The sequence below is a fragment of the Manis pentadactyla genome, chromosome 2 (genome assembly GCF_030020395.1).
Source record: "Manis pentadactyla isolate mManPen7 chromosome 2, mManPen7.hap1, whole genome shotgun sequence".
Classification (NCBI taxonomy): Eukaryota; Metazoa; Chordata; class Mammalia; order Pholidota; family Manidae; genus Manis; species Manis pentadactyla.
In genome coordinates, this window is record NC_080020.1 from 220342533 (window position 1) to 220363671 (window position 21139).

A 21139-nucleotide genomic window follows, 5' to 3' on the forward strand; every position below is an offset into this window, starting at 1 on the left:
ACAGCAGGACACGGAAAGTGGGAAGGGCCGCTCAGCAGAAGTCCCCCGCCCCCATAGTGGGAAATGGACAGTCCCTAGAAGGGAAAGGAAGGGTTCCTGGAGAAGGTTCTGGGATGTCCAGAAGGAACATGCTGCGTCCATCCACCGCTCTGCTCCTCACTGGCCTCCGCATCCCTGGAGTGAACGCCAGCTGGTTCCCTCAGGACAAAGCCTCCTCTCTTCAAATCCCCACCAAGACCCTGTCCAAGGGTGTGGGCCCTGGGGAAATGATCTTCTCCAGAAGCTCCACCTCACTGGGGTTTCTTGAAGATTTGGGCACCTAAACTCCGGCTGAGACTGGGAGGAGGCCATTCGGGTCACTTGGCAGGCCTCCCTCCGTCCCCCTTCTCCCTCCCAGGTGGGCTGAATCCAGGCCAGGTGACCCACAGCCACAAGTATTGACCAGGATTAGGGGCACCCATGCAAACCCAAAGTCCACCAAAATAGAAAATAATGGGAGTGGAAAATGTGTCAACCAAGAAGCCGTTGAGGACTGGCCCTCCAAATGGCTACTGAGTCAGAGCAGGGTTTGTGCCTGCCTGGTCATCTCGTGAAGGCGCCCCTGGGTCAGAGCGGGTTTCCCAGGTGCTCAACCCATTGGCTCAGGGCCCCTCTCCCCGGTATCCCGGGGACTGGCCGGGCCGGAGGAAAGGCCCAGTGTGGCCCTGACGGGGTGGGGGCTGAGACCCCGGCCCGCCCCTCGTCGCGGCTCAGAGAGGAGCCCGCCGTGGAAAGCAAACAGGCCCAGGACGCTGCCCTTTGGACCTTTTGCAATTCTCCGGGCGCTCTGCAAGCTGCGGCCTGGGCGGCGGGCGGCCCGTATAAATAGGGCGCGGGCGCGGGCCGCGCATTCCCACGTCGGGAGCCGGACGCTGCCTGCGGGTGCGGAGTCCTGAGCAGCCGGCGACCCGCGCGAGGCGAGGCCCAGCAGCCGCGCACCGGGAGGAGCCGCCGCCCGTCGGCATGGGCCGGCCGAGGCCTGCGCTGCTGGCCGCGCTGCTGCTGCTCGCCGCCGCCGCCGCTGCCGGGGCGCGTGAGTGCCGCGGGCCCGGGTCCCTCCGCGGGGCGGCCGGGCCGGGCCGAGGGAGGGCAGCCCGCGGCGGGGCCGGAGGGCGGAGGGAGGCCTGGGGCCGGCTTCCTGAAGGAGGAGAGCGCTAGGCACTGCGGGCCCTGGGAGGCCCAGGCCCCCAACGCGAGTACCCACAGCTGTCTTTCCCCTTTTCTTACAGAAGAAGTGCCGGAAAATGTCAGCCCGATCTGCACAAGTAAGGCATTTCCCCACTGGGCAGGAAAGGGCACTCCGCGCATCCTCCGCGCCCCAGGTCTCTAAAATGCTCTGAGGCCCGATTGGCGGGCACGGCCTTCAGCCCCAGGAAGCCAGTCCTTGAGCCTCTGCGCACCTCGAAGGGCACCAGCTCCCTTCTTCCTGCCTTCTGTTCTGTTCTGTTCTGTCCCAGCTGCTCGGCCTGGGGGTAGGGTGGGGAAGGGACTGCCGCTCTGCTGACCCATGGACACTTTAGAGGGACATCACATCCCTTTTATCAGTGGCTAATCATTGATTCAAAGCACACGGGGATGAGGAAATGCTGACTTTAACCTTTGTGTAGAAATTCAGAACCCCCCACTCCTTCGTGTTTACCTGACTTACAGAGGTCAAAGGAGCGGGCCTCGCAGCGGTACCCGGTATTCTCCGTAGAGCGCCAGGCTGGCTTCTGATGGGGAAGCACTGCCATCTAGTGGGCATCTGTCATCGCTGCTCATAACACACTTTTTTTTTTTCTCGAATTGTTAAGAAGATTCTTCTCAAGCACAACGGAAACCTCCAAAAATTCCGTGGTGGGGGTTTCTTAAGACAGCCAGATACTTGTAATGCTTAATGAAAAGTACTCAGGGATCTGGCAGAACCAAAAGAGCCACACAATTCTGGTATTTGCAAGCTGAAAAGGCATTAGAGATAGTTTGTTTCATGCTGTCAACTCTTAATTTTCCAGAGTCTTCCCTATGGGCTTTCTGGCTGCATTCATTACTTAACACTCCCTTCCTTGTACTTCAGATGATGTATTCAAGGAATGTCAGATAATTTAAATGTTATCCTCAGTGAAACATAGTAGAGCTGTTAAATATACAAAAGAAAATTACATATAATGCAAAGTCAGTTAAAAATAATTTCAGTTTAATTACCGTTTTTGATTACCTTTGCCACTGCCTCTCTCTGCCCAAAACTGACTATCCTTGGGAGAGCTGTCTTGTATGTAGCTGACTTATTTCTCCTCATTGTAGAAGATGCAACTCGATTCAGGCACCTTAGGAAGTACATATATAACTATGAGGCTGCAATTTCCAGTGGTGTCCCTGGGACTTCCGAGGCAAGAAGTGCCACCAAGATCAACTGCAAGGTATGAGGGGAGACGGAAAGCCCCTGGAGGCACCTGAACCAATGGCTGAGCGAACCTAGCCTCACGCCAGGACTGTTGTAATCTCAAAGTCCTGGGACTGACTCTCAGTATGAAAGTCAGCCACTTTTCTGAGAAGCTGTCTGCCACAGAAAACTTTGCCAATCAGATCTATCTTCCCATCAGCATCCAAGATGTAATTGGAACATATGATCTAGAATGTCAGGATGTAAGGCCGTAGATGTGACATAGTGGGAGAGCCAGGGGAGGTGGGCCATCTCAGGAAACTGTTCTGGAATGCAGGTTTTATAATCTAAGTCAAACACAATCAGTTGTTAAAAACAAATGGAAAAAAGAAAACTTTAAACATGCGGTTTGTTCTCAAATAAAACTTTACTTACAGTTGAGACTGGTTGTACTCATGTCTCTGTTCATATGCAACGTGTCTAAGGAAAATCGTGGGGATTTGCGTGGGGAGCAGAAGTTAGACTGAGAAGTTGCCCTCCTCTTCCCAGGCCCCATGGTCTGTGTTGTCAACTAGAGTAGCCATTAGCCAGATGTGGCTCTTTAAACTGAATAAAATTAAAAATTCAGTTTCTTAGTCACACTAGCCACATTTCAAGTGTCCAATAGCAGCCCATGGCTAGTGGCTCTCACACCAGACAGCACAAATATAGAACAGTTTCATCACTGCAGAAGGTTCTTTGAACAGTGCTAGATAACAGCTCGAGATCTGCTTAAACGCCAGCTATGTGAAGCTCTGAACGGACCCTAACAGATACAAACAGTTTTGGTTTCGTGGGGGTTGTTGGTGACATTAAGGAGACGTTTGCTGTTGAAACCAATGATAGCCTTCCTCCTGCTTCCTGTTCTTCCTCTAGGCTGCATTTCTTCTAACCCGTCGTACTTTATAACTGATCGAGTACTTTCAGAGCCAATGAAAAGATGTCTTCCTTTACATGCATGTGGGCAAACTTAAGAAACTTGGTACCCAGAACATGCAAAAGGCCAAAAATAGGACTGAGTCTGTTTATTCATGGAGAACCTGTAAGACATGTAAAGCACACATGTGATTTTGGGAAACAGATGTCATATTCCCCAACAGCCATTCCCCTTGGTGTCCTGATTAGAGAGTGAGGCTTGGGCCCTGGGGGGATCTCACTCTCTTGACAGAGAGTCTTAATGTGCCCTTACCCTCTCTTCTCAGGTTGAGCTGGAGGTCCCCCAACTCTGCAGTTTCATCCTAAAGACAAGCCAGTGCACCCTTAAAGAGGTGTATGGCTCCAAGCCTACGGGCAGGGTCCTGCTGGAGAAGACCAAGAACTCTGATGAGTTTGCTGTCCTCATGGCCAAGTGAGGCGTGGGCCTGCGTATTTCAGTTTCTGAGCTCTGAGAGTGGATGTGTTGTGCATGAATGTGTGCATGTGTCCGTGGAGGTAGGAATGTGTGTGTTCATATTAGGCACGATTGTGAGTATAGGTATTTGTGTTCTGTACTCAGCATGCATCACGGAATTGCTGGGTTTTCACAGCAGTCCGAAAGAGGGAAGGATTATTTACCCTCCCCTAAGGAAGTTCCCCTAATTATCATTTAGATCTGTTTTTCAAAAATCTCATGCTTTAAAACTCCTTGAGACAATGAAGCTGTGATGGTTTGTTTAAACAAGTGAATTCTTGTTTAAAAAATTAAACAAGCTGGGTACCTGGTGGTGTCCGGGGAAGGTCCCTGCAGGTGTTGCTGCTGTGGCCCATACTTGGCCGTGCAGGGTCTGTTCAGCAGACCTCAGGGAGTCCAGGGAGTCCAGCTCAGGCTCAGGGAGGCCAGGGAGAACCGAGGCCCTACCCAGCGTTGCTGTTCTAATGGCGCACACTGACTGCTCCTGTGGTTTCCAGCGGGCATTCCTTCCGACTGATCAGTGTCTCTGGTGTGCCAGTTGTTAAATATTTTGAACATCACCTATGCCTTATCTCCAAATCAGTTTATAGTATCCTAAGTGTGTGCAAATACAGGCAGTCATAGCTTTGTCGATTCAGTAGCATCAGAAATGCCCTACTCTTTTCGATTTGTTAAACATTAGACTCTGAAGCCAGTCCTTTCTCTGCAGAGTAGGCCTTGATGCTTCTGTCTCTCATCAATGCACCTCATTTTATATTTTATTCTGGAACTTACATTGAGGGAGCCAGATGCAATGATGGGAGGAGTCGGAGTTATTCTTTGTTCTTTACCTCTCTCCTAACAAAAGGGACTCCTGCTCTTAACCACCTCAAGGCTTCCTAAGCCTGCCCTACAGTGTCTAGAACATTCTGAGAGGGTTTATTGCTGTGGGAGGTATCCTTGGTCTCCTTGGCCTCTTTCTGGCTTAACTAGAGTAAGCATAGCTCTGAATCCCCAATGGGAAGTCCTCAAAGGAACGTCCCTAAGATCAAAATCGACATGCTTCAGACATGGCGTGAGACCACATGAAAGAGTGACTGTCCAATAAATGTATGAAAATAAGCTCAAATTCACTAGCAGTCAGGAATGTAATGAATGGAACAACAAGACCTGTTTCTCCTTACACCCACAAGACACAGAAATATAACCATAGTTGTGGGCAGGCCTGTGAGGAAGTGTGCATTGCTGGTGGAAATGAGGGCCAATAATCAATATCTATTATAATTAAAAATACTTAGAGCCTCAACACAGCAATTGCAAACTCTGAGACTCTAGCCTATGAAAAGAAAAGCTGCGATGTGTGAAGATATATGCATAAGGGTGTTTATTTCAGTGGTGTTTATGTGGAAAAAAAAACCCAGGACAGAAAGTGAATGCCATCAAACATGAGAATGTCTGAATAGATTATATAGAACCATAAAATGGAATGTTATGCAGCTTTTTAGAAAGAATCTGTTAGGGCTATACCAAATGACTCAAAAGAATTCTCATGGACTATAATTCAGTGAGAAAACCAAGATAAAGAAGTATGCGTAATACAATGCCCTTTGGATAAAACACGCAATGACATAATCTTTAGATGTGGTTGTCTACACCCCTTCACATCTATAAGGAATTGTCTGAGTGGAGATACAAAGAGAACAGTCAGTGTAGGTTGTTCTCTGAGCAGTGTGGCAGCCAAACTGACGTGGGTCGAGGACAGAGGGGATGGGTGAAGCGAGTAGAAAAGGAAAAGAAATAAAAGAATGCCCTAAACACGCATATTTGTATATTTTTTAAATGTTGGTATATGTGTAGATATATTTATAAAGAAGAGATGTAAAAAGAAAATCAAGAAAGAAGTAGACTTTGAAGCCACCTAGCCTATGTCCAGCAGGCTCATGACGGAGAAAGGACACGTCTGTGACTGTACTCTCTCTGGAACAGGTATGATCTCAGGCTGGCCGTTCCTGAAGGGAAGCAGGCTGTACTCTACCCAGAGAAGGAAGAGCCCAAACACATCCTGAACATCAAGAGGGGCATTGTTTCTGCCCTCCTGGTTCCCCTGGAGACGCAAGAGACTAAACAAGTATTGTTTCTGGTGAGAATTTAGAAAGCTACTAATAGTGGCCCCTTGAATCATCTTCATATTGGAGCTGGGTCCTAGTGCATACGCTATATGACACAGTGGATCACTGACTCTGCGACATGGCTAGTAACACAGGAGGCCCTCGATTGGTGTGAGGCAAGGCTCCCCCTGTCCTCTGGCCTCACTTGACAGGTCATCCCAAGCAGGCTGAGCAGGTTGGGTCTCATTTTAAAGCAGTTTTGGGGAGTATTGGCCACCCTACTCTTTTGTTTGATTTTCTTCTTTCCCAAAAGGTATAACACAGTAAAACCTGAATGTATTTTAGCCATGGGAAATAATTGAATGTATTGCCAGCCTCTTTTAAGAATTTCAGGTTTAATCTGAGAGAGAATTCAATTTGCTCCAGTTCAGTGAAAATTTTTGACCCCTTACTGTGTTCTATGTTCTATACTGCACTTGGAGAACAGAGAGATGCATCCTGTAGAGGCCTTCCCTCAGGGAGTTCTCAAGATTCAGTGGGGAGAACCGAGATACACATAACACAAGGCGGATTAGAATACATGCCGTAAATGAGCAGTAGAGAAAATGTTCTGAGAACACAGAATATAAAATCAGAGTTGGCTGGATCCTGAGCATCCTGGCCAGTGTACCTCAGAACCAGAACCACCCTTAACTGGATCTTCACTCCGCCTCTGGCTGGCCAGGTACCAGCAATGCCCACATTCTGATTAGGAGGAAGAAATTCCTCCCAAACCCATGTTGCTTCTGCTTTTTCTCCCAGGCTCCCTTCCCAGCCCCTTCCGAAGTACATAAGGATGTTTTCCTGCTTTGAATATGCTTGTTGCATCTTCTGCTCCCCTAGGATACTGTGTATGGAAACTGTTCCAGTGACTTCACTGTTAAAACAAGGAAGGGAAACGTGGCAACAGCAATATCCATCGAAAGAAACCTAGACGAGTGTGACGGCTTCAAGCCCATCAGCACAGGAGTGAGCCCACTTGCTCTGATCAAAGGCATGGTGAGTTTCACACCAGCATTGCCGGTCACACTCAGCAGCATCCTCTTTGCTATTAAACTCTGGAATGTGAGAACTTGTAGGGACTTCAGGGAAGACCTGCTCAGCCTCTGCTTCCGATGGACCATAGCAGGGAACTGAGGACCCAACCGAGAGAGGCCTGCCCAAGGCGCAGAGCCTGTTACTGATTGGCCCAGGGCGAGAATCGGGGTCCTGAGTCCCCGTCCAGAGCTCTGTTCTTCTTGCTGTCATTCTGTCACTGGTGCCAAACCTTATGCCATCAGTTGAGACTAATGACTGTCCATCCCTGTGAAGGCTCCAGGGCTTGATGTAGATTGGCAAAGCCACCTACCGCTCTTTGCTGTGCCAGGGCTGGGTGTCTCCAGCCCAAAGCATCTGGCGCCCCATGGAAGTGCCAAGACCCATGTTCTGCTCTCCTCTCCCTCACTCCCAAGGGTGACATTACCAAAAGCATTTCAACATCCTGTCTTTCCATCCCATGTATGACCCTGAGCAACTTCTGGGCCCTCTGCCTTCTGCCTAGGCCACCCCCTCAGTACTAGTCTTCCCTGCTGTCGCCTCAGCAGGGGTCATGCAGCACCGTATTACCTGAGCTTTCCTAATGCCTTGTAATATCTTCTGGGACATGAAGCACAGCTTATCTCAGTTAACAGAAAGGACTTGAGCAATCACTGCCATCCCTGGCAATACTCCTGGTCATTGTCCTTGGGACCAAAATCAGGGAGCCTGACAGCCACAGGGCCACAATGAGATGCCTAGGCACTGGCTTATGTGTCTTTTTTGAGCACCTGCTGTATGCTCAGACTGGCTCTGGGCAGTACTGAGGGAGGGACAGTGGCAGATGAACCATGGCCTTCCCCTCAGGGTGCTTACAGGCCAATGCTGGAACAAGGGTCTATGCATGCCAATAAAGGCCAATATCCAGCACACCCAGTGAAGTGATAAGCTGAGTAGTGCCCACAAGCAGTCCCAGGCCTGACCCAGAAGGAGGAGGCTCTAGTTACATAGCACATTGGGCAAAGCTGCTAGTGGACCTGATCGGAGGAAATGATGGGCAAGCATCAATGAGGCTAGCCCCAGAGGTTCATTGCAGGTGTAGAGCATGACCCTGACAAATACAAAGGATGTGTAATACAAGAGAGATATAAGGACAGGCGTCTAGGCAAAGAAAACATACTAGCAGTAGTGTGTGAAGTGGTAATGTGTGGTGGTGCAGGGATGCATAGGATACCAGGTTATGTGTAGTTCGTTTATATTGACGAGTGGTCCACTGGGATGAAAGAGGAAGAGTCTAGAGCTTGACTCAGCTTTGGGGATGCGGAGTTGTTGCATCCCCTTGTCTAAATGCCAAGTGCCAAGTTCTTTCTTTAACTGAATTATCTGGTGGTCAGAACTTTGCCCTCCACCTCCCCTACTTCCTGAAGGTAAATTCCCATGGCAAGAGATTCAGATTCAAGCCCCAGGGACTGATCAAACGCTTCTCCCCATCTCATTCATAGACCCACACCTTGTCAACTATGATTAGCAGCAACCAGTCCTGCCAGTATACTCTGGACCCCAGGAGGAAGCATGTGTCAGAAGCCATCTGCCAGGAGCAACACCTGTTCTTGCCTTTTTCCTATATGTAAGTCACCTGCTGCATCCCTGATTCATCATTTCTGGGGTTGATAATGAACTGAATGCTTTTCAGGTGCCCTGTCCCAAGCTAGGCTGTGCTTGGGAGGGGGCTATGAAGAGGCACAAAGCAGAGCCCATCCCTGTGCCCCTTGTAAAGCTAACAGGTAATTTGGCAGGAAAATCTTACAATGCAAAACAATTTGAGACCAGCAACAGGTATCTGAGACCCAGACTTTAATGACTGTAGATCATGAAAAGCCAAGGATCATTGCAGGCTCCCCTGGTTAGGAAGGCTTTATGGAGGATTTGCGATTTGGATTGGAGACTTGTATATCCAAATCCGTTTTGAAAATCAATCAATCAACCAATATTAATGGAGTAATTGCCCACTGTGCAATTAGGAATTTTGCCCACTGTGCAAAAAGGAATTTTGAGGCATAGTGTTAGTCCCTACCCCCTGGGCACTCCAGACAGGTGGAAGGTAGAAGGTACATCTGTCCTTTCATCAGAAAGACAGCTCTTATGACCGGGAGGATGTGGGTGCTGTTCATTAGGGGAGTCAAGAACAGCTGGCTTTAACTATGTTTTGAAAGGTGGGCAGGATTTGGATAGAAGAGGACATGGGAGAAACATTTAAGATGCAGAGAACAGTATGTTCTGGGGAGCCAGCCGTTCATAACATGATGGGCTTTCTTTGTTACCAGGAATAAGTATGGTATGATGGCACAGGTCACACAGACTTTGAAACTTGAAGACACGCCTAAGATCAACAGCCGCTTCTTTAATGAAGGTAAGACTTTATGCTCACATGGTAGTCAGGGCTGGGAAATCTACCCAAGACATAGCATGTATCATGGCTTTGCTCCTTGCTGAGCCCTATGGAATGATTGTTGGCAAATGAGTCAAGTGGGCTTTGCTGTTCTATGAGCTGCTCTAGTGAGAAAGCATATTCATTTCAGAATATCAGGTGGCAATGGGATAAAGGAAAGGGAGAAGTTTTCCAGAGCTAGCTAGGTTTTCATAAACATGACCTGGCCTCCTAAATCTACCTCTGGTAATTGCCAACACTCGGTAACAAGGCCCATGGCCTGGGTGACTTGGGGCAAGTGGGAGAGAACCTTCAGGGTCAGGCATCAGTCTTTAGAACTGAAAGGTCCAACATTTGTCTTCCACTGAAATCTTATGCATTATGTTTTATGCATTACCTCATTGCTCTCAGCAACCTGTTATGTCACATGGCAGTGATGTGTGCTTTTATACCCATTCTACAGAGAGGAAAATGACACATAGAGAGGCTTGGTGCTTTCAAGGTCTCAGAATATTAGAGGTGCTGCAAAATAAGCTCCCAAGTCGAATCTAAGCCAGAATTCTTTCCATTATACCACATTTCCATGCTGACTTAACCCTCTCCCTAGCATAGGTTGCAGTAGGGTGATAGAGGGGACACAAAAGGGTCTTCTGCCCACAAGTTGCTAGATCCCACTGGAAGAAATGATAGCGAGCATCAGCGAGCCTAGCCTTAGCTGTAGCCAGGTCAGCAGCATCAGCCCCTCCCCGGTTCTCCTGGGCAAAGAGGTAATCTGATGCTAAATTCAAAAAAGCCTAGATTCAATTCCAGCTCTGCCTCTTATACCCAGAGAGTCCTGGGCAAGGTGAGTTGCTCATCTCTGGGTCTTATTCCCTTATGTTTAATTGAGGAACAACACTGACCCACAGGGATAGCATGATGAGTCAGCAGGAACCTTGAAGTGAAACACTGAGCACAGAGCCAGATACACAATAGAAATCAAGTACAGGGTAGTTTTCTTTTCTTTTCCCCTTTGCTGACACCTCCCCAATTCCCAGTTTCCAGCAGACCAAGATGCAGCTGAGATACGGAGGTAAGCAAGAATCCCTTTGACACTTTTCTCCTTCCAGGTACTGAGGAGGTGGGTCTTGCCTTTGAGAGTACCAAGTCCACATCACCTCCAAAGCAGGCCAAGGCCATTGTGAAGACCCTCCAGGAGCTGCAGATGCTGCGTGTCTCTGAGAAGAATGCCCAGAGAGCTAACCTCTTCCACAAACTGGTTACTGAGCTAAGAGGCCTCAGCCACGAGGCAGTCACAACCCTCCTGCCAAAGCTGATTGAGGTGTCCAGGTATTTCTTTAAGGGTCGAGGCTCTGTCTTCCATATAACCCATTATAATTGGCTGAACTTTCAAACCTCAGCTGGAGAATCTCAGGGACATTGAAATATCAATTCAGTTACTCAATTAGTTGATCAGTTAGTGTTTTCTGGATAGAAGAATATCAGCCAAGGTGCTTAGAGTCCCATGGGCAACCATACATAGATACACACACCTGTGTGTATGTATCTGTGTGTTAAAATAGGAGGGAAAATTTTCCTGTATTTTGATGGATATCTTCTAATTCCTAGTTCTATTGTGGGTGTCACAGGAAGTTTGAGAGAAAAAGAAATCTTTGCCCTTTAGAAGCATGTAGTCTAGTGGAGAGAGAACTATGCAACAAAATAAAATACTGTGATTTCTCTATACTTCAAAGCAATGGTCCTAAGTGCTATAAAGGTCAGAGAAGGGACCGTGCGAATGTCTGCCTGGCATGTTCCGTGTTCTGTCCAAAGGACAATGAAAACAGTCCTTTTCTGGTGATAAGTCCAGTGGTCCTTCAGGCCTTCCTCCATGGCCAATGGAAATGCTCCTAGGGAAGGCTTCCTGGTTCTTAGGATCTGAGCTGTATTTTGGAAGATGGTTAAGTTTGGATCATGAGTAAAGGAAATAAGAGCACTCTTGACAGAGAGAACGCAATGCTCCACAGATATTTTAGCTGCCTTGAACGTGATCTGTGTAACTTCCTCTGCCCTTTTCTTATCAGCCCCATCACTTTACAAGCCTTGATTCAATGTGGACAGCCCCAGTGTTACACTTACATCCTCCAGTGGCTGAAGAGTGAGAAAGCCAACCCCCTTCTGATAGATGTTGTTACCTACCTGATGGCCCTGATCCCAGAGCCCTCGGCCCAGAGACTGCGGGAGATCTTTAACACCGCAAAGGAGCAGCAGAGCAGGGCCACTTTTTATGCTCTGAGTCGTGTGATCAACAAGTGAGTTTTACACTTCTTCTTGTGGTTGCTGAGAAGGACCCCGTGTCTCTGGATTAGGATTGTACCCCACCCTCCACTTTAAAACTCTGATGTTTGCTTTTTTGTTTTTCTACTTCATTTTGAGAGTAATGACTTAAAATAAGAAATCAGCAAACACATGTTTGTATTTCAAGATAAACCAAGCCATGCTTGCTGAATCTGACTCTTATTCTGTAGCTACCATAAGACACACCCTACTAAGACCCAGGACCTGTTGGATGTTGCTGATTACCTGTTGGAACAGCTTCATGATGACTGCACTGGGAATGAAGATCACACGTACTTGATTCTGAGGGTACTGTTCAGTCTTTTGTCTCATGTGTATCCTTTTGGAAGCATTTTCCTAGCAACTCCTTACTGCTTCTTCATCCTGAATCCCTCTTGTTCCTTTTCCATGTAGGTCATTGGAAATATTGGCAGTACCGTGGAGAAGCTAACCCCAAGACTCACATCTTCAATCCTGAAATGTATCAAAAGTACAGAGCCCTCACTGGTCATCCAGAAGGCTGCCATCCAGGCCCTGCGGAAAATGGAACTTCAAGATGAGGTAAGGTCCACAGAGGAGGTCTGAATGTGAAAGCATTATTCAGATTAACAAGGATTTTGAATGAGATTCTAAATCTCACCATTCTACTGACTTTATTCTACTGCTTTCTAATTGCCAATTTCAATAAGCCAATTGACTTGACTGCTTAGTAGTATGTAGGCAGGAGAAATATATTTGATCTTGCAAGATATGCTACATGCTGTTCTCCTACCAGATCAACCATCACTCTCATCTTGGGAAAACATGCCTGATTTTTCCTAACCTCTCCAAACTAGCATCATCAGGTCCTAGGTACCTGATGCATTAGGAACAATGACTCCATAGCTTTAGAAACTACTTTATTAGACTCAAATTCTCACTATCCCTTCCCACCTTTACACTCATGCTGAGATAATTTATGTTTAAACAACTTTGTTTTCATTTAGTAGCAGATCTCCATCAAGTCATAACTCAGCCATACTTTGTGTATTTTAATGCAATTGAATTCAATCTGCATTTGATAGGTGTCTTCTGAGAACTTTCCCTGAGCTGGTTGCTCTGGGGAACACTGGGGAGAGACTCAGTACCAGCATTTAAGGTACTGAAAGTTATTGGAAAGGCATTCGACTTGCACATAATAAAGCACTATCGGACCATGCCAATGCTTGCCAGGCAGATTCTGTGTTTTAACCAAGGACAGTGATGACAGTCTCCTATTTTGGCTATAGGTCCGGGAAGTCCTTCTTGAGATTTTCCTCAGTGATGCCTCTCCGGGGGATAAGCGACTGGCAGCCTATCTCATGCTGATGAGGGACCCTTCCCAGTCAGATATTAAAACAGTTGTCCAACTTCTCCCACGGGAACAGAATGAGCAAGTGAAGAACTTCATAGCTTCTCACATTGCCAACATCTTAAAATCAGAAGAACTGTATGTCCAAGAGTAAGTAAGAATAATTTTCCCTCATCTGACACAAAGGACTGGAATTCCAAACCTCAATTCTAATTAAGCCACGGCCTGCCCTTTTTGGAGTGTTCTTTCTCCTGGAATAAACACTTGTGTGAAAATGCAGCACACCTGAACCAAGCTCTTGGGGCAAATGAAATCCAAATAGTTTGGTAGCACCTGGAAATCCATATTTACTTGGGGTAAGAGAGACAATGGATAAGTAATATGATGTGTCAGCTGAAAATATATTCCTTCTCTTCATCTAGCTTGAAAAAGTTAGTGGAAACAGCTCTGAAAGAAACTCAACTTCCAACTCTCATGGACTTCACAAAATTTTCCCGGAACTATCACCTTTCCAAATCTGTTTCTCTGCCTTGGCCTGACCCAGTCTCAGCCAAAATCGAAGGCAATCTTATATTTGATCCCAACAATTACCTTCCTAAAGAAAGCATGCTGAAAACAACCCTCACTGTCTTTGGATTTGCTTCAGCGGACCTCTTTGAGGTATGTCTGAGACTGAAGAGGTCTTATGTTCTCTGCTCCGTTCTGTACAATACCATGAATAGGAAGTCAAGGGAGCCACGAGCCAGCCTGGGAGGAACCAGGAACCATCTCTTTGAGGGCTGCCTCTTTCCTCTTCCCTGGCCTTCCTTCATCCCCGCTAGGGGCCTTCTGAAGCGTGACTCCTTAGCATTAATGGAAACACAGATGTCTCAGAGAAGCCCTAAGGCCCCAAATCCAAAAGGAACTTCGTGGGCTGTGAAGTCAGACAGATCTGGTTCAAACCCTAAATGCGCTCCTAACTCTGAATTTTTTGTTTAATTACTTATCTTCTCTGAACCTTAGCTGCTTCTTCTGGAAAAAGGCAAATAAGTTCTACCTTTCAAGATTCTAGTGAGATTCAAATAGACAACTGCTATAGAGTGCTAAGCTGGCTCCTAACCTGTAGTATTCATCAAATGCTTGCTAAATTAAATGGACATAAAGAGGGAATAGGAGGCTGACACACAACAAAGAAACCTGATGGCACCTTCTTGCCTCAATTTTTTGTCTCAGATTGGTTTGGAAGGAAATGGCTTTAACCCAACAGTGGAAGCTCTTTTTGGGAAGCAAGGATTTTTCCCAGACAGTGTCAACAAGGCTCTGTACTGGGTTGATGAGCAAGTGCCTGATCATGTCTCCAGGGTCTTGGTGGATCACTTTGGCTACACCAAAGACGATAAACGTGAGCAGGTATGTTTTTGTTAAGTATCCTCTCAAGGAAGGCTTTGGGTCTCAATACAAAAACAAACATTCTTATCTAAGCCTAGAAGTCTCAAGGAACTATCTAGCTGAAGTGAGAATTATGGCTATTATTAACCAGTCCTGTGAGGGTAAATACCAGTATCCTCTGCAGTTATGGGCCTCCTAGAGGTTCAGGGTGCCCAGAAACCAGACCCATTAGAGGGACTCTAGTGTAATGATTAAGAGTGTGAACTCTGGGGCATGGATTTGAATTCTAACCTCACTGTCTTCCAACTGTGCATGTTTGGGCAAGTTGCCTAATATTATGTCTGACTGTTTCTACATCCCTAGATACTAATAATAATCCATACCTCACCTGGTCATTTAAAGACTAAACAAAATTAAGTATGTAAAATGCTAAGCAGAGTGACTGGTTGGTAGCAGTTGCTCAATAAGCAGATACTAATATAATTTTTTAAATTCACATTTTGATCATTATTAACTGTGTTCTTTGGCTCTTACTCATGTTAGTGCACTAGCTAATGGGAGCAAAATCCATTTTGAAACTAGCATAAGCCCCCACTTAAGGAGGAGATAATAGATTGTGTAACCTGGGACTTCTTATTCTTCATGTTTTTCCCACCCAAAGTGTGGTCCAGTCATTGACATCACATCAGAGCTTATTAGAAATGTAGGTTCTCAGGCCCCAGGAGGATCTGCTGAATCAGAATCTACATTTTAATGAAATTCCCCAGGTGACTTGTACGTATATTTCAGTTTGAGAAGCAAGGCGATAATTTATTCCTAGATGCTCACAGAGGGCCCCACCTCCTTCTTCTAATTTATGTATACCTCCACTCGGAGGCTGGGGGTCTTTGATGTGTTTGGGGTCTGTCAATCACTCTTGTCTTTCTCAATACCTACACATCAGTCCAGGAATAGGAATTCTTACCTATAAGAACTTGTCTAGGATTGGGTGTTTTTCAAGCTTTTGGCCAATTTATACAGCAGGCACATTTTATCAAGAAACTCCTAGTATTCATCCCCTGTTATAGGAGAAGGGCATGAGCATGTGAGGAAGTGGTGGGCAGATGATCTTCTAATTTGGGGGAGCCCCAGAGGTCTTGGCCTCCTGGAAAACCGAGATCCCCTTTACTATACCTAAATTATTCAAGTTAAGAACAGTATGGCAACACCACTATTCCTGGTAAGACTTCAGTATTTTATCTTAATTCAGAGGCACTATCTATCTTTCAGTAAAAGGTCGGGGACTCATTTCAGTGCCTGCCCCACATACCCCCTTGAGTGTTTATGTCTAGCCCTCCACAGCTGTAACAGACAGGTCCCCTATCAGGAATCTAAATGTGTCTGACAGTGCTGACAGCTCATTAGACATTTTGTTGTTAAAATCCCAGGACATGGTCAGTGGAATTATGCTCAATGTTGAGAAGCTGATCAAAGATTTGAAATCCAAAGAATTCCCAGAAGCCAGAGCCTACCTCCAAATCTTGGGAGAGGAGCTCGGCTTTGTCAAGCTCCATGACCTCCAGCTCCTGGGAAGGCTGCTGCTAAATGGTGTTCACACTCTACGGGGCATCCCCCAGATGGTGAGTGGGCCAGGCCCCATCACAGGGCCGTGAGATTAGCTTGTACTCTTTTTAGGTCTCCCAGACTCCCTAAAGATCCAGATACACAAACCAGAGAAAGTGCTTGTCCTTCCTTCAAAGAGGTAAGTTTGCCTTGAATTTCAGTGAAGAATGTTCCTTAACTGCAAGGAATTGGTAACATTTAGAAATTAAGCTATTTATAATGTTAGATGTATCTTTTAAGAGCATTCTTGTGTTCATCTGAAAAAACAATGTTAAGTGTATCTCCTTCTACCTGTGCTACAGGCTCCTTTTAATGTTGACGTGATGCAGTGGTTATGGAAGAATGTATTTGGCAAACTGTAATCCACTATCTAAACAGGAGCTATAATTTTTATTATTACTCATTTGTTATTGAGGGAGAAAATATCCAAATATACACCCCAAGCCTTAATAAATAATAATACCAGCTTTAAGAAAACAGATCTCAAGTTATTTTCTAGAAATGTTATTAAAAACAAAAACCAGTGCATACCAGTATCTATATGATCTTGATAGCTCATTGGTTTCAAAGATTTGGTTTTACCACAATATATTATATTTTAAGTAAACCCCTGTTTACATTTAGACTCCTAAAAAACAGAATTCATACCATGCAATGATACTTAAAGTTCATAAAGCTCTAGGGCCCAGTAATATTCTTAAGTGCCTTCTGCGTCACCATGTGAAAGTGACATGATGTCTATCTAGGGCAATTTCTTATATCCCAGTTTGCTAGGAGCCAGTAATCATTCATCTTTACTGATCAACCTGTTCAGCTAATCAAAATATGCTAGTCCCCTCCTTTCTGGATCAAGAATAATTATTGTCCAATACGTGGGAGCCTACGTCGATGGGGCTCACCTTTAATTACTCTCTTCTGTTGCATCTGTAGATCGGAGAGGCCATAAGGAAAGGTTCAGAGAATGACTTGTTTCTTCACTACATCTTCATGGACAATGCCTTTGAACTCCCCACCGGACTTGGATTGCAGCTCCAAGTGTCCTCCTCTGGGGTCGTCACTCCCGGAATCAAGGCTGGAGTGAAACTGGAAGTAGCCAATGTAAGACTCTGTTTACCTTTTGATTCCTTGAGGTTGTTCTTTTCCTCCAGGATGGGTTTCTTGTGCAATTTTAAAAAGACGTGTCTCATTCAAGACAAAGTACATCATCACTGAAATCACCTCATTCATTTTTTTGAGAAACTTCAGGGTTCCAATAGGATGTATCACCTTGCTAGCTCAAGTTGGGCATGGCAGTAACATGAGAACTTAGCTGTGCTCCCAGTAAATGAGGATTCTGTGATCTTTTTATCCTGTTATGCTTAAGTTAACTTGGGCACTTCCTCGTTCTGGGTGTCAGTGTCACGTGGCTCTGGGGAGCTGAGAACTTGGCTTTTCTTCCTCCAAACAAATCACAGTGTTTCCTGAGCTGTGAGCCATCCAGAGATATTTGCCCAAGGATGGGAAACAGTGGTTGATATGACTGCCAGGGCACTGAGATATTTAACAAAGCTGAATAGGTCATTTTCTGACTTACAGATGCAGGCAGAACTGGTGACAAAGCCCTCTGTGTCTGTGGAATTTGTGACGAATATGGGCATCATCATTCCAGACTTTGCTAGGAGTGGAATCCAAATGAACACCAACTTCTTCCATGAGACAGGCCTGGAGGCACAAGTTACCCTGAAAGCTGGGCAGCTGAGGCTCATCATTCCTTCTCCAAAGAGGCCAGTCAAGCTGTTCAGTGGCAGGTAATTCAGCCAGTTCTGGCCAGCCAGTTTGAAGGAGAGAATTGAGACTGTCTGAAGGACTTGGCCAGGCGAGGCAGCTGATGGAAATAGTTCAGGCCCCGGTGCATCTGGGAGGACAGAGGGAAAGAAGGTGCTGGATTACCTGTTTTTAACCTAGACTACACTCACTAAATAAGCATCATTTCCTCAGCTCTCCACATTTTACTAGAAAATTGAGACTTAAGGCCTACTGATGAATTAGCTCTTATTAAGTTGTGGTTTTTTTTATTGTGGTTGTTTTATTGGTTGGTTGGTTTTGAGGATGAAGAAACAGTAGCTCTAGAGAAATAATCCTTGGGAAATGAACGTTTTTGGTTCCCCCAGGAAAAATACCAGAGGACATACTGGTTCATGGCAGCTAGGTCAGTAGATAAAGCATCAAATAACTAATCTTGTGATTATGGGATGCAGCCTCATATTGAACACTCCATATTTGAAGACATCATCAAACATTGATTTACCTTAGTTTCCATATTTTGAGCACATTAATTTGTTGATTAAAAATGCTAAAAATTAGTATTTAATTGTCTGGTATGTACCCAGCATGTTGAATGAGTACATAACATCCCTGACCTTCTAGGGCTTACGGTTTACAGGAAGGACATAAACAATGAAGCAAGCTGTGAGCATAAAGTGAGGGCTAAGTTAGAGGAAGTGTTATCCAGCCATGACGCTCCGTATCTTGGAGCCTGTGGCAGTTAGGGAAAGCTTCCTGAAGAAAGTGATACCTAAGCTGATATCTGAAGGCTGTGCCGGAGTTCTACAGAAGCATTCAACTCTACTGAATGCTTCCAGGAGATCAAGGAAGATAAAGCCTAAAATGACCAGTGGAGTTAGGAGCAATAAGGTGCCTGGAGATGCTGATGAATGTAGCTCCAGAGGCATGGTGGGAGCGGCAGTCAGACTGCAGTTCAGTGAGAAGCATGCCGAAAGAAGTGGACACTGCAAAAGAGACAAATTTCTTGATTGTGAGGGAGACAAGAAGGGACTAGAAGGGCAGAGAAAAGGTGTATGTGTGTGAGTGGGTGTGTTTGTGTGTATGCATGCATGCACATGCCCACAATGGGAGAGGAGACTTCAGCATGTTTAATGCTGGTGGGAAGAGATTTCAGAGGAAAGAGACAGGGCCTCTCATCCTTACCTTTTCCTTCATAGGAAGGAAGGGGCACACCTGAGCTCAGGTCCCAGTGATTGTTACCATCTCTGAGCCTCTGTAAAAAGGAGATGCCTAAGGCCTATTGCTGTGGGAATTATAGATTGCATATGTACACATCTTAGTGCAATGTCTGTCACATAAGGGTTTCTGTGATTGTTAACCTTGCTGATGTTCTTCCTATTATATATTTCTGAGTAAATCCAATAATTTGAAGTGGAGGTGGACAGACGAGAGAGATAGAGAGCAGGATAAGGGGGCATGTGCAGTGTGAGAATCAGGGATGTTCATTTCAATTCAGGACTTGAGGATAACCCAGGTTTTTTGTTTCTCCACCAGTAACACATTGCATTTGGTCTCTACCACAAAAACCGAAATGATTTCACCTCTAACTGAGAACCGGCAGTCCTGGTCAACCTGCAAGCCTTTCTTTACTGGCCTGAACTACTGTACTACGGGTGCTTACTCCAAGGCCAGTTCCACCGACTCAGGCTCCTACGATCCACTGACTGGGGACACCAGGTCAGAGGTGCTCACTGCCCCACCCAGCATCTGCTCACCTTCTAAATCCTGGCCATCTAGCAGGGCAAAAGAAAAAAAATGCTGTGTGTTGTAGGCCATGCATCAGTGTTAGGGATTTGCACCATCCTTCAATTATCTAAAACAGTGGTCCTCTGCCCAACACACCTGCAGGGTATCCATAATCCTAACTAAATTTTGAGCCTAAGATAGAGGAGGAGCACTTGTGCAGTGAGAAGTCATGATGTCTAAGGGAGGTCTTAGCTCAAAAATAAACAATCAAGGTGATTCTATCACATTTCTTCAAGGGAACTATAGCCATTGCCATTGACAGTCATTCCTTTGAAAGCATCCCTTTGTAGATGGTGTCCTCTCTTCCTCCCTTATGCATTAGATGAGATCACAGCACACATTGCAATTTGCCCCTAAGTCAGTGTCCATGTTTCTTAGCCTGAAAACACATAGGCATGACCTTTCCTGGAGCCCAGGATGTGTTCAAAGCCTTCACCATGCTTAAGGGCTCCCTTGTCTTCAGTAACCCCCCTACAACGTCCAGCTGGTTGTTTGTAGAAACAACCAGCTGGCTTCTGCTGGGATCATCTAAAAACCTGGGGAAGCCTGGGATCTGCCCTTGCCTTGGGCTCTTAGAGGGACTGAGAAGCATCATAAAGATCATTGTTAGTTAAGGAGAAGAGACAATATTAAAATAAGGACCATATTTTTGTTGCCATTGAGGCTCAGTTGTTTTGAGGCCATTATCATCACCGAAAGCTTTAATATATGCACTGTGACATCTTTAGATTTGAACTGGAACTGAAGCCAACAGGAGAAGTAGAGCAGTATTCTGCCAGTGTGACCTATGAACTCCAGAGGGAGAACAGAGCCTTGGTGGACAAACTGAAGTTTTCAACTCAGGCAGAAGGCAAGTAGCCAAGAGAGGTTTCCTCTATCCCTGCTCTCAGTCTCAGGCCCCGGGCTCATAAGGGGAACATGTTTATTGACTAAATGCCTGAAAAGTGTCAGTTCTGTTCTGAGCTGAGGCTAGAACAGTATACGATGGAGCTGATATCTCCCTCGGGGGTTTACGCAGACAACCAAACAAGTAAATACTCTCAATATCAGATGGGTGCTGGGGAGAAAAATAGAGCATAAAGGCATCTAGGGAATGTTGGGAGTGGCAGGGAGAAGGAAGAATGGGAGAAGGCAGTGCTATTTGGAAAGTCTCACTGGTGAAGGGAGCATAAAAAGAGACTAAAAGAGGTAAGGAGATAAGCCACATGGAAAGAGTGTTACAGGCTGAGGGGCTGGTAGGTGCAAAGGCCCTGAGGCAGGCATATGGCCGCCATGTTTGAGGAAAAGGAAGGAAGCCAGTATGGCTGAAGCAGAGAGACCAAGGAGAAAATGGTAGAAGGTGAGGTCAGAAAAATAAGGGGAAGGGTAGTCTTATAGGCCATGGTAAGGATGTTGGCTTTTATTGTCAGTGAAATAAGCAGCCACTGGAGAGTTCTCATGATTTCTCTATGTTTATGTTGAGGAAAGACTTGAGGAAGACCAGGGCAGAGAAACTATTATGCAGACTGTCACGATAATCCAGGGCAGATGTGGTGGTGCTTTAGGTTAGAGTGGTGGC

General features: G+C 45.9%; 1 protein-coding gene across 1 annotated transcript in view; it reads left to right on the forward strand.

Annotated features, from left to right (window-relative positions):
- The first annotated feature begins 899 nt into the window (after window positions 1–899).
- APOB (apolipoprotein B) overlaps window positions 900–21139 on the forward strand; it is a 36579-nt gene continuing 16339 nt past the window's right edge. Inside the window, exons 1-20 of the mRNA XM_036881596.2 lie at window positions 900–1072; window positions 1269–1304; window positions 2320–2435; window positions 3640–3785; window positions 5793–5946; window positions 6797–6952; window positions 8470–8594; window positions 9292–9377; window positions 10505–10724; window positions 11459–11686; window positions 11903–12020; window positions 12126–12272; window positions 12980–13191; window positions 13464–13701; window positions 14254–14430; window positions 15837–16028; window positions 16942–17109; window positions 17587–17798; window positions 19330–19512; window positions 20310–20431. Coding sequence (XP_036737491.2) covers window positions 1003–1072; window positions 1269–1304; window positions 2320–2435; window positions 3640–3785; window positions 5793–5946; window positions 6797–6952; window positions 8470–8594; window positions 9292–9377; window positions 10505–10724; window positions 11459–11686; window positions 11903–12020; window positions 12126–12272; window positions 12980–13191; window positions 13464–13701; window positions 14254–14430; window positions 15837–16028; window positions 16942–17109; window positions 17587–17798; window positions 19330–19512; window positions 20310–20431 — 3106 coding nt within the window. The 5' untranslated portion in view covers window positions 900–1002. The remainder of the gene's footprint in view (window positions 1073–1268; window positions 1305–2319; window positions 2436–3639; window positions 3786–5792; window positions 5947–6796; window positions 6953–8469; window positions 8595–9291; window positions 9378–10504; window positions 10725–11458; window positions 11687–11902; window positions 12021–12125; window positions 12273–12979; window positions 13192–13463; window positions 13702–14253; window positions 14431–15836; window positions 16029–16941; window positions 17110–17586; window positions 17799–19329; window positions 19513–20309; window positions 20432–21139) is intronic.